Here is a 13624-nt window from a genome sequence, read left to right on the forward strand (position 1 = left end):
TGATTTTATTTCTGTTCCTAAATACTGTTAAACTATATTTATTAAAATGTATAACTTTGTTCTTTTCTATTTCCATTTGCTTATAATTTTATCATTTGTTCTTATTTTATTTTCCTTATTTCCATTTTTAGCTGATCTGAAAATTAGCCAAACCATGACTTAAAAACATAATGTAATCCGCACAGTAAAAATAAAAACTTGCATCTACAGCATCTGGTAAAATCACTACGTTTAACGTATTCTATACATAAATGCTGCATTTTCCGCTTATAAGTCAACCATATTTTATTGGTTGCCCCAAAAACATACAACTGCAATTTTTCTGGCAATAAAATGAATAAAAGTGACAGGACTGCTAAATATGCTGCTAATACAAATACTGCAATGTGCAACTTTAGCAATGTAAAGGTTGTGGGTTTGATTACTTGAAGAGTAAACCTTGAATGCAGAATAGTTTTGGAAAGGGAATTATCTATTGATCAGCAGACACTAGCGACACAGAAATAACACATCATTTAGTTACAGAGAAGTTGTTACTGTTTTGAAAACTTCTTTGTTTATGGTAGAAGTACTAAAACTCACAACCTTGAGTGGCTTAATGCTTTCATGAAACATTTCCATGATAAATGTCAAAAAACAACAACAATCATTTATAGTTATCATTTTAAGGCTGTCAATATGCTGAGCATGGTAAGAATATGTTGTTTAAAAACCTGTAAGGTATATGATAAACATTCAGACATGATGATAATGTTTTTTTATGTGTTTACTCATCTAAACCAGTTTACACAAACGTGTACCAGATGTTTGTTGAAAAGACCTCATATTGTAAAAGCTAAATAGGTGTAATAGAGCAGATGTGTTTCTCTGGGCGTGTTCATCCCACTCCTTTATTATCCTCTCTGATTCAGAATAAAACACTTTATTTATAGGTACACATTTCAGCATTTACAAACACATGCAGTTATGGTGTAAACTTCAAAGCAGCAGGTATTTCCTAAGAGTTAAATGCATTCTCTGACATTTACAGTGCAGTGTGTCACTTATATTTACATGTTTCAATGTCAATATGTTAAAGCATTGGAAAATATAGATTTAATTCCAATGATTCATTAAAGCAAACGTTGTCTTCTGTAGTGGTGTGAAAAAGTGTTGGCCCCTTCCTGATTTTCCATTTTTTTTGCATGTTTGTCACACTTTATTGTTTCAAATCATCAAACACATATTTAATGATAATCAAAGATAACAAAAGTAAACACAACATGCAGTGTTTAAATGAAGGTTTTTATTATGAAAGGAAAACAAAATCCAAACACACATGGCCCTGTGTGAAAGAGGGTTTGCCCCCTACTGGTTGGGACACCCTTAGCACCAAAAACTGCAGTGTTTGCGATAACTTGCAATGAGTCTGTTACAGCGCTGTGGAGGAATTTTGGCCCACTCATCTGTGCAGACGTGTTCAGCCACATTGGAGGGTTTACAACACTGTTTAGTTGTACATTTCTCTGTGGTTTTGGTAGGGATTGTTCTGAATGTCAATCTTGATTCAACATACATTGTATAAGAAAAACACTATGTAACTTGTGAAACATTACAAATCCATTATTTTAAAAAAAAGTTTCAGTTTCACACACATATTATAAAATTGTTACTGAGATGAGCCATTAATGCCGAGTACCAAGTAAAAAGAGTCTAATTTACATTAAGGGGAAGCACAGTTTTATATGGGAACCCAAACAATAATAAGGTAAGCCAAATAAATTTGCCAGAGACTGCTGATGCATCTGTGCCAGGCATTATTATTATAGTTTTTTAATTGTATAAACATAAAAATTGGTTTCTCTAGCACAAAAAAGCAATAGCCTTATGTCATCCCCAAACACACACACACACACACACACACACACACACACACACACACAGACACACATTTCCCATAACTGTAAATGCAATTAACCTGTTTCCACACATGCATCAATATTGAAAATTCATTCTGTAAAAATATACACAAAAGTGACCAAATAAATAATTCATTGCACTATAAGTTCATGAAGCGAATGCAAGCTCTTAATATAATAAACTCAACTCATCACAAGCTAAACTCAAAAAGCACACCTTTCTCCAGGTGCAAACACTAAGACTCATTTTTTTCAGTATATATAACTCTTAACTCTTTCTCATTGGATTGACACAATTTCCCCTTTTGCAAAACAGTTAACACAGATGTCAATCAAGCAGTCTAAACTCTCGCTATGGTAACAAAACAGAAACCATTTATTCCTAACTATGGGAAACTACCTAGATCAGTATGAACTCACTGAAGCACCTGTTTGACACTCCTTCACACAAATCTTCAAATAGCAATCAGTCTGCAGGCCTTATAAAAAGGTGCCACGTCCGTATTGTTCTTTGCCAGCATGGATGGAGACGGTCTAAGGCTTTGCACCACTCTCTCCTTGTCAATATTTGGTTTGGGGTACACCCTCATATGATGATGCTGTTTCTCATATTCCTCATTTTTGAATCCCAGAGGAGTTCTTCAGTGCTTGGAGGTGGAAAGTTTATGATCAAGTTTATGATTAGTTTGAAGGAAAATGTTGGTTTTGTTGCTTATTGCAGACAAAATGTGTCATTTTGACCATGAGTGCCGCTGTTTAGTTCTGTGTTATTGACAACTGCGTCAAAGCAATCAAGAAAAACTGTAATGTCTTTGTAAATAAAGCTTTTGAAAATGTAAATCTCTTCCTTACATGTTTTGCCAGTGTGCATTTCAAATGTCAGGTTTTTGTCCAGAACAGTAGTACAGTATTGCTTTTTTCAATTATGTAAGATGTATTTATTACAGTAATGTACAATAATTTCTAGCTGATACACATAGGTGGTGGGAAACGGGTCTAACTAACACAATGGATGTTTTCCAGAAGCATTATTGCCTTAACAAGACTATCTTCTTTTGATTTAAAGTTAATCATTTTATCTCCTAAAACTCATCTTTGAGAATCATAATGTAAAAGTTTTTTCCCTGTCACAGTAATTTCTTTGTGCTTAAAAACTTAAGCTTATGTATCTTCACCCTTGCCTCATTTATATAGACACTGATCTATAAATGCAAAGTAGTCCAGTGCTGCAAATCATTTTCAGTGTGGCATTCACACATTATATCTATGACTCGAACTACTGCTCTTAAAGGCGGAGTCCACGATGTTTGAAAGCCAGTGTTGATATTTGAAATCACCCAAACAAACACGCCCCTACCCCAATAGAATCTGGACCTTCTGTTGATAGACCCGCCCCACACATACGCAACCCGGCATTTGATTTGATTTGATTGGCTATAAGTGTGTTTTGGTAGTCGGCCCGTCTCCTTTTCCAACGCGTTTTTCAAACATCGTGGACTCCGCCTTTAAATGTGATTGGTTACATATTTGTGACGAAACCGAGGCAATTTTCAAAGTTTTGAGAAAACTCCAGTTTTATGGAAAGAAAATTCAGCAATGCTGTTGAATGATTAATTTAAACATGCTTTGTATATTACAAACACCACATAGACATATAAACAACTATAAAGTCTTACATTTCAGGGAGACTAAGATTGATCTACCATTTATAACACAATGAACCACAAATGACACAAGCTTCATACAATTAAAACATTTAATCGGAATCTAGTAAAACATAAACAAAACCTACCATGTTGCATACTTTACAAGCCTAGCACACTATAGTTTATAATATCATAATCTGATGATACTCTCTCCCAAGATACTCATTTTAGTGAACGAATGAATAAAGATGTGAACGTATCAAGAGCTTACAATATTACACTTTATTAAAGCATAGAAAAACATCTAAGTACTGTTATTTGCTGCAATCACTTTTGCTGAAAAACTACGTTTGCTCTCTGTAAACAAATATCTTCATCAAACAGACAGCAAAGGACACTTGAAGATATTCACCAGTGTATAATCAAGTATTAAAAAATGAAAAAGGGTCATCATGGAATGACAAAACATAAAAGTTCATACACATTACAAATGTTTTCTTAACACAGAGATGTTTGAGCAATATACAAATAACGCTGTCACACTTTACATTCAATGTTCATGTTACAGAAGTATGTAAGCACTATCCCATACAAACTACATACATACTTTCCAAACGGCTAGTGAATACATATTGTTAGTGCTGTTCAAATTATAATGAATAATATTTACATCTAATACGTGTAACGTGAACATTGTGATGCAAACTGTCGACAGATATTTTTCAACAACGAGATAATTCTATTTAAAATGAAAGCAAAGGTCATTGCTTTAGCCCCAAGAGTAAGAAGCCGAACGCAGTTTAGCTCCACTCACAGCCCCCATAGTCAGCAAGGTCCTCTAATTTGTTTTCAAACATGACAATGCATTTGGAGAGCAAAAAGCATTGACATTAAGGCCCGGGTGGTTAAGAGTCCTCGAAGATTTGCGGTATATTGGTTTATTTATGCAGAGGTGTAGAGGTATTTGACCTTGGCAGCATTCGCGAGCTCATCCTCATAGCGGGGCAGACAACAAAAGAGGATTCCACATCCCAACATCAAGATGGTGGCACCCCAGCCAAAGCCGTATGCCCACGTGTAGTCATAATAACCTTCATAGATCAAATCGTTGAACATGACTGGATAGATGATCAGAGCGATGATCTGGATGATTACTGTAACAAGAGAAAATCTTACAGTCAGATAACAACAAAACATCATCATCCAATTATTCAGACTCAAATCTACATTCAGTCACACACACACATACAATTAAAGTCACACATAAAAATATAAAACTGTCAACAAACTATTTTAAACACTGTAGCTATAATTCTCTTTGTCAAAGGAACAATTTCCAAAATATGAATGTTGCATGTTTCTTCATTCTATATTCAATTATTTTGGTAAAATTCATAATTACAATTATTTAACACGATTACTCCGTGGCTTTGAAAACATGCATTTATTTAACCTTTTTATTAAGTAAGTGTTGCAATAGGCTACATGTATCAAAGCAGTGGCGCCTTACAAACACATTGGTCTAGTACAATGGTTTTCAAACTGTGGGGCCGCGAGATGGTGCCAGGGGGGCCCCAGTTTTATGACATTTTATAAAATACATTAATTTATCATGAATTCTGTGTAATTAAACCTAAAAAAATAAGGCTACTAACCAAAAGCACTAATTTTTTGTATAATTTAATTTTTTTTTTTTTTTTTATTAAAATGTTGAGTTTTAGAACAGTTTTTTGTCACAAATTTTCTTTGGGGGGCCGCGAAGCAATGAACCGTACACAAGGGGGGCCACACGCTGAAAAAGTTTGGGAACCATTGGTGTAGTATATGCAATTTATATTTAATCTCACAATAATTGTTTTACCTGGATTAACTTGTTTTTTGTAATTGTCTGAATCGAAAATTAAAATTGAAAATCAAAAATGATTAATTGCACAGCCCTATATGACCGTTTATATTGATCTGTATGTTGCAATGTACCACTAAATAAATACATTGAAAATATTCCTCCATTTCATGTGGTTTCACTTAAAAAGACATATATGAACCCACTGGAGTCATCTGGTTTAATTTAATGATTGATGTATATGTGCTGTTTGGAGCTTGAGTTCCTTATAAGATCAAATTACCACATTTTAATATAAAATGATTTGTTTCCGTTTAGCTGAAAAAAAAGATAATTTTCATGTTTAGGTGAACTATTCCTTAAGGTTCCTTCTACTTATAAACACTGTAAAAATTCTGTAGAAATTACAGTATTACTAGCTGCCAGTAACTTACTGTAGATTTTACATTTATGATATTTACTGGCAACAGTTTGTTCAAAGTTAAATGAACATGAACATTTTTCCGTCTTTATTTTCTACAGTAAGTTACTGGCAACCAGCTGCATAAATACAGCTAATTTTTTTACAGTGAAGTACATGTACAAATGTAGCTTAATTCTGCTTTTTCAACTTTTGATTCAGACCTCATTTAACATTGGCAACATTTAGTTTCTGTTTCAAATGTTGAATCGGTTCCTCAACGAAGCCATCATGCCCTGTGAGAAGGGAGGGGTGCCGCAGGACCAAGCCCTGTTTGGGTGTGGACCGACATTTTTACACAGGGCCGTGTCTGACACTTCCAGCAACACTGCTTTGCTAATGGATTCAGACTATTGCTTTAGCAGCACAGTTCATTGAGTTTGTTGACACAAGCATCCGAATCGCTTCAGATCGGGCTTGCGGGACCGGTCCTACCCGAACCCCCTCCGAGTGGGATTCGAATCAGTGATCAGAAACGATCTAACTGTGTGTGTGTGTGTGTGTCACTTGACAGCATGAGGTTTACACATCACGGGTCAAGAAAGTGCACTAAAATAAACTGAGTATTGTACTATTTTCACACAATCATTTTTGTACTTAAAATACAGAAAATTCGGCAAACTTACAAGTGTACTCAACTGTGCTAAATGAGGTCATTTTTAGTATTACTGGTATTTAGTATAATCCAAGTGCACAGATGTATTAATGAGGTTAAACTATATTTGTACACTTTTATTTAGCATGAAAATAACAATGGACTACAAATGTACTTTAGTATAGTTTTAGTACATTCAAGTATACTTTGTTACGAGCTCTTACTTCCTAGCTGGCCTCAGTTACACAAACTTATGCTGTATAAGGTAACTGAAAACTAAAGGTGTGGGTTTAATAAACAGAACAATAATTATGATGTTACGAAATAAAAAAATAAAAAAATAATAAGTCAATAACAAGCACTGATGTTGATGACATCACAAGTGTTCAGACAGGAGAGTCTATGATTCATTCTTATAACAAAGGAGTTAGTGAGAAATATGAGTCAGCGAGACCTTTCTCAACGTTCACACCTGAATAATAGAGAGGGATAGAGGAGGGGTGAGAGCTGTAAACATGCTGTCGGCAATCCATCTCATGGCAACACCCAAACAAAGCACTCACTGTTATCCAGGACAAAACATCTCATCTACCTCTAAAAGTAACTTTCACTTGCTAGAAAATCAACGCAATATTTCTATAATAAATAACACTGTAAAATGGATTGTTTCAGCTTCGGTTAGATAAATGATGTTTGAATCTTGACATGCATGGTTTTTGAGTGAGCTATTCCTTTAGTAACATGTTGTTCTTTGTTTATCGTGTTTAGGATACGCCCTGCTCACTATGTTCTCTAAAAATGTGTCAGTGACATACAGCAGTCCTCCCCACTGACAGACAGCCAAATAGTTTATCACAGTCTAAATGGTATCGACGTAAAACCCCACATATATTTGGATAATGTTCAAATCATTGTTTCGAGTAAGGAAAAGGATCTTCCTGTGTATTGTATTCATTGCTGAGGGAAGGGTTAAAATCCCACACAGTCCTAAACTTTTTCTACATGAAGATAAACAGAAGATTAAAACTGTTCTGTTTGCAAAGATTCTGCCAATTTGTCCACCTCGATATCCAGCCGAATAAAATAAAAGTATCTTACCAGCGACGATAAGGAAGCCTCCGATTAATGGCAGCAGAGGGATGTTAAGGGTACAGCAGAGGGCAACAACAGAGATGATGAAGGCGAGGATGAGGATGATGAGACCGATGATCATCAGGGCAGCGACGGCCTGCGCCCATGCTGCAAGGCAACAAGCAAGAACTTTTAAAATTGTGCTGCTTAATTGTTCCTCCTTTATTAAACTATTGCTCATAGGTGAGATTTGAACACTGTACCATATCACCTCAAAATCATTCAATTTTCTATAGAAATAATTTTAATAACAAGAAATAACTGAAACCAGAAAAAAGATTGTTTTATAAATTAAATAAAATCAGAGACCGTAACAAAGGCATAACATACACACATTTTTATTTATAGGGAGTAGGTAGATATTGTTAATCTGGATAAAATGTGAGAAAACTTCAGTGAAGATAATCATATTTTATGCATAATATATATCAAACATGAACATGACCCTACTGTAGCTTGAGCACAATCATGTGGCAACCTGTAACTGTCTTTGTTTAATATCTATTTTGATACATACATTAAACTCGGTGCTTTTTTACCTTCAGGCAGACATTTGTCAAGAACATTTGACCATCCTGTTTAACAGCTAAAAATAAGACATGTGGTGATGAGTTTAATGATTAGTTTAATGCTTCACTTTATTGGCCAACATAAACTTTAAAGGCACAGAACAAATACAATGGGCAAACTTCAACACATTACAGTATGGCTGGTTAAACATTAACTCAAAGGTTTCACTCAGTGAGGAATAAGTTTCACTTGCTGTATCATGGGCTTGTATAGACAACGCTGAGAAAACCTCAATAGAGGAATGTGTTTTTTCCGAATACTGCCCCACCCTATGTTCCCGAGGCGTAGCCCGCCGGGCGGGTGTACGGGGGAGGTGATGATGGGTGCGGCTGGCTCTCACTGATGAACTAGTATGTCTCTCATAGACATGAACGATTTCTACCTTTAGAACGAATCAATGTAAGAAAATACTGAACACAGCAATGTGGTCACAGAAATGAAGTTACAAACTTTAATTTTCTGAAACAACACTCACATGTTTAGCAGACGAATAGTTAAGCGTGCATCATGGCATGTGTACAACCGAATCAATCGATGAATAGTTTCAACAATGTCTATTTTATAATATTTTATATAATAACAGCAGAAAATAAAAATTAATGACTGTTACTCTGTTTATAAAGCAGTCAACTGTTTGACCTCAACTGACATGAATCATGACGGGATTCGTTAACTGGTTTAACAGGTTGTGCGCGACTCAGTTTACAAACTCTTCTGTTTTATTTGAATTTCCAAAATAACATTCACTATAACCCAATACTCAACTGTTTACCAGTATGAGACTAAACTCTTTCATCAGAGGGATATGTAGGACTGACCAGTAATATCCGTGTATAGGGTAATGTTTGGGGTAACTGTTACTGATCTCTGTATTTATTAATATCACTAATAATAATAATAATAACAACACTAAGGAATTAATTAAATGTAATCAATTTAGTCCAACATTATAACACCGCAAACAATACACCAGAAAACAACCTAATAAGCCATTTAACAAAAATAAATCTTGCATATTTATTTTAAATTGAATATGCGTTTTAATTACGTTTTAAGCAAAACTGTTATTCAAGTCTTCTATTATAAATCTGATACGAACAGGTCTAAGCATATTATATTGTTTTATAAACTTGTATAAATGTACGCTGTAAAAAAATGCCTTAAAATTTTGTTAAATCAACTCATGTCAACTAACTATTGTTTATCCTGACAAGAGACGAGTTGCAACAACTTACAAAATGAAGTTTACTTTTTTCAACTATATTTTATAAGTTATAACAACTCACCTGTAGTTATAACAACTCACCTGTAACAACTCAACTCTAGTCAAGATAAACAAGTAAGTAAGTTGAAATGACTTGTAAATCTAAGTTGATTTAACAAAAAATGTTAAGGCAGCAAAGTATTTTTTACAGTGTAGGTCAAGTCAAGTTAAGAGGGCTGAGCTAAAACTGGTTAAAACAGCATTTGTTTACCCAACACGTGTTTATGTATTCTGTGTGTTGATACTTTTTTCTGTTTTCTCTAATTTCTTAAATGCGTTTCTTTATGTTTTTGTAGCCTACTCTTTGTTTTAAAACGTTTGTACTGTTCAGCTGCTTTGCAGCAACATTGTGAAATGCATTTGAATTGAATCAATAGCCTACAATAGTTGATTAAACGTTGATGTGAAAAACTGTAACATCCTCTAATATCAACAAACATCACCTTGAATCGATTATAATTCAACATAAAATCGAAATTCTGTCATTATTGCGTAAATATTGATCAGAAATGAAGTTTCCACCTGTTACCGTCTGCTGTTTTTTAAGCCATACATAAGTTAAGTTAAAACCTGGATGATAAAACCATTAGACTTTAACACTTACAAAACTCCATGAGAGATTTGCACTCCCACTGGTCGTTTCGGCCTCGACACTGTTTCCACATACTGGCGTAATGGGTTTTGGCGTTCTCGTCCTCGACCCATCCGGACTGCGCTGCGATGGCAATAATGTCAAAAATAATTGCAAACAGCAGCAGGAGAGGCAGAATCCACCTGCACCTCGGGTAAGCGATTCCACAGCGAAACATTTTTGACAAAACCGCTCGTTAGTGTCCTGGAAACCAAGTGAAAATCGCGTTGAATGTTTTCCGTACAAGTTTCTTTCTTAACTATAACAGAGCTCCTCCTCCTCCTCCTCTTCCTCCTCCTCCGCCTCCCACTGAAATTTGATCCGGTGTGACTCTCCTGTTTGACTTTCAAACATATCATTAACAAAGTGACAAACGATTAATTATATTGCTTTATAAATGCGGTTTTCTGAAAGAGACACATTTTTCTTACAGTAATTTATTCTTCTATTTATTATTATTAGTAGTAGTATCATTAATACCTACATTATTAGCCTATGTAAAATTAATTTATAAACTTCTGCCATGTTCCATATTTAATGAAAATAAACTCCTTTCATAAATCTGCACTGGGGAGTCTAAAGAGATTAACAACACAGTGTCATTAAACTATTTGCAAGAAAACATGAATTATTTTTTAAATATTTACATCCTATGAGCCCCTATGTACCCATGGTATACACACTGTAAAAAGTGTTTCTGTGCCTTAGTAGATTTAACTAAATAAAATGAGTACACTGTGTTACATTTTTTAAATATATTTTTTAATCAAAATATGAGTTAAAATAACATAATAATTTGAATAATTTGAGTAATTAAATGAACACATCATTGAGTAAATTCAACTTAATTTTATCATGTATAATCCACTTAAATTTGTAAGAAGGAAATTAACATAATAATTTTGTGTTGAAACTACATGATTTTATTATGTAACATAACTAACTAGGCAGTTGACTCGTAGTTCCCAGCATGCTTTGCACGGGACTGCATTTGGAGAGTATAATTTGAATATAAACTCTATTTGATGTGTTTTTTTACTATAAAAAAGACTTGTTAGTTTTTTAGAGCTTCTGTTTCTTCTTTTGAGTTTTGTAGTTACCATTGTTCAGAAGCCTGGTGCTTGTGCATAGACTGCATACTGAAGTTATGCTTTACAGCTGCCCAAAACAAATTTGGGTGGGCACATTGATTGAATAAACAATTCGTGCCCTCATCTCACAGAAATATGAAGTCTAAATCAATGTTTATGGAAACAACAACAAACCATAAAAAAAGTTACCTGTACCAAGAAAAGTAAATTAAACTAACAGAGTAATACTAGAACTATTAGTTAACTAAACTTAATTTTGTTGCATTTGAATTAAGTAATATTATAGTGTTTATTATACTTAAAAAGGTTGCAAGTTGACCTAAAACTTCCCATGCAATCACTTGCCTCACTTTTTATATGTTAGATCTAGATATTACTTTTTACAGTGCACGATTAGATGGCAGCATCCACAATACAATACTTTAGCAGTAATTTGATAAATTAGAATGAAAATATTCTAGCCTGCATTTATTATCATTGTAGACATTTCAGTAAAAATGTGGCAATATAATACGGTGTGTTATTATAGTAAAATAAACATGGCATAACTGACAAACTGCCTGTTTTTTATTTGTTTCTGTATTTCTTAATGATTTCAAAAGAAAAAGCTGTGAGTACCAGTACATTCTTAATGCTTTGTTCAGATGTACAACAAACATATTGTATGTGATCTAATGAGCCATTGGTATAGACAGATAATATTACCCTTAAAAATATTCTAATATTATACCATTGATTAAATATTAAAAGATAAGCATAAAACCCTGTCTAACAGTCATATGGATTAAATAGTTTTACATGTTTATTTAGCTTTTTCTATAATGTAGAACAACCAGTGAGAAAATGTATGCTCTATGCTATGTACAATATGAACATACGTATAATATACACAAATTCCTTTTTTATAAAGAAGCTAACACTAGTTTTTGCCAATTGATTTAAGAGTGTTTAAATGATTGAACATTTACATAGAAATTGAAATTATGATTAAAAGTATCTGGTTCAATGAGTTTCATTCTCAATTTGTGTTTTATGTATTGCATGAATTTAAGTATTATTGTGTTTTTATTTTATTTCATTTCATTCTCCTTTTTAGGTTGTCTTTTAAAATCTGTCAAGGGGCAACAGATGAAAATTAGCCTGTGATCTAACTCTGACTTATTTACAATGTCTGTACTGTTTAAAAATGAGTTCTGTCCCCTTTACAATAAATAAATAAATCATTTTTATTCCAACACAGTTTTTTAACATTTTCCCCGAATATGTTCTTGGTCAACCCTTGATCCGATGATGTTGGGTGGGTGTGGACAAATCAAAGCGTGTGTTCATACCTTTAAATCATTTTCTTTAAATTAATACAAGTTTTGAACAATATAAATGATGACAGAATTTTAATGTTTGGGCGAACTATCCCAACCTTCACAAGTCCTAAAATTGACAAATAAGAAAGACATTCATGAGAAATCATATGGCCACCCTTTTAATAAGTCCAGGTAGAAACTAGAGTGATTTCTGATTACATGCTCATGATTTTTGGTGAATCACATTTTAGTTCTCAGTTTAATGGGTGTGTTTACTCAGCCTAATGTGTATACAGACAGCTTAGGTATATCATTGACTACTTAAAAACTGAATGTTACAATGAGTCAGGAAAGACTTTCATAGTACAGAGGGTGGACACAGGTTTGCCTTAACACTCCCTGGTTGGACAGGTTTGAAAGTTGCCTGCAGATATTAAGGTGACACACCCAACTTCGCTGAAGTTTACTGAATGTTCAGGGTACGCAATAACCCGAAGGTATGACTGTGTTCATTAGTACCTTAAAATGCCGTTCCTGCATGTTTTAACCTGTGTTGTGATTATTCAATGAAATTTAACAAGAATTGCTGATGTATCTTGAATGACAAATTATTTGTCATCCATCTTCTGCTCTCTAATATTTCGTTTAATATAGGACTCATTATTGGAAAAATTAGTTTTATTTGTATTGTTCTTCATTTGTAAATTAATTTAATATAAAATGTAAAAGTAAATAACTGTAAATGTTTTTCTATAAAGTAAAAGTGAGATATTGTCAAGTATGCAAACCTCTGCATTTAACCCATTCAGTGAGTAGTGAAGACACACCCGGAGCAGTGGTGTCAGTCATTTACTACAGCGCCTGGGGAACAACTGGAGTTCTGGTGCCTTGATCACGGGTACCACAGTCACTTTCTGACGGTTGTGAGAATCAACCCAGCAACAGGTTTACAAGCCCAACAAAGTCCCTGGTTAAAAAAAAAACACTGTTCTAACCGTTATGCCACAACATGCCCTTGGCATAGGCCTACCACAACATTTGTCCTTGGTTGTATGTATATACACACTCTAAAAATGCAGAGTTGTTTCAACCAATAAGCAAATATTTAGATATCATTTTCATAGGTGATTATTATATAAAGTCAAGTAAGGACTAATTGAGGACAGGCCATTGAGTTATTAGAAAATAATGCAC

At 34.0% G+C, this 13624-nt stretch overlaps 1 protein-coding gene across 1 annotated transcript; it reads right to left on the reverse strand.

The window, feature by feature from the left end:
- Window positions 1-3803: 3803 nt before the first annotated feature.
- Window positions 3804-10291, reverse strand: perp (p53 apoptosis effector related to pmp22). The gene is made up of 3 exons (XM_055169366.2): window positions 10012-10291; window positions 7541-7681; window positions 3804-4698 (listed from the first exon to the last, which is right to left on the reverse strand). Exons 1-3 carry the CDS (start codon window positions 10214-10216, stop codon window positions 4487-4489), a joined length of 558 nt encoding a protein of 185 aa, XP_055025341.1. The 5' UTR covers window positions 10217-10291; the 3' UTR covers window positions 3804-4486.
- Window positions 10292-13624: the final 3333 nt, after the last annotated feature.

This window comes from Misgurnus anguillicaudatus, chromosome 11 (genome assembly GCF_027580225.2).
Source record: "Misgurnus anguillicaudatus chromosome 11, ASM2758022v2, whole genome shotgun sequence".
Taxonomy (NCBI): Eukaryota; Metazoa; Chordata; class Actinopteri; order Cypriniformes; family Cobitidae; genus Misgurnus; species Misgurnus anguillicaudatus.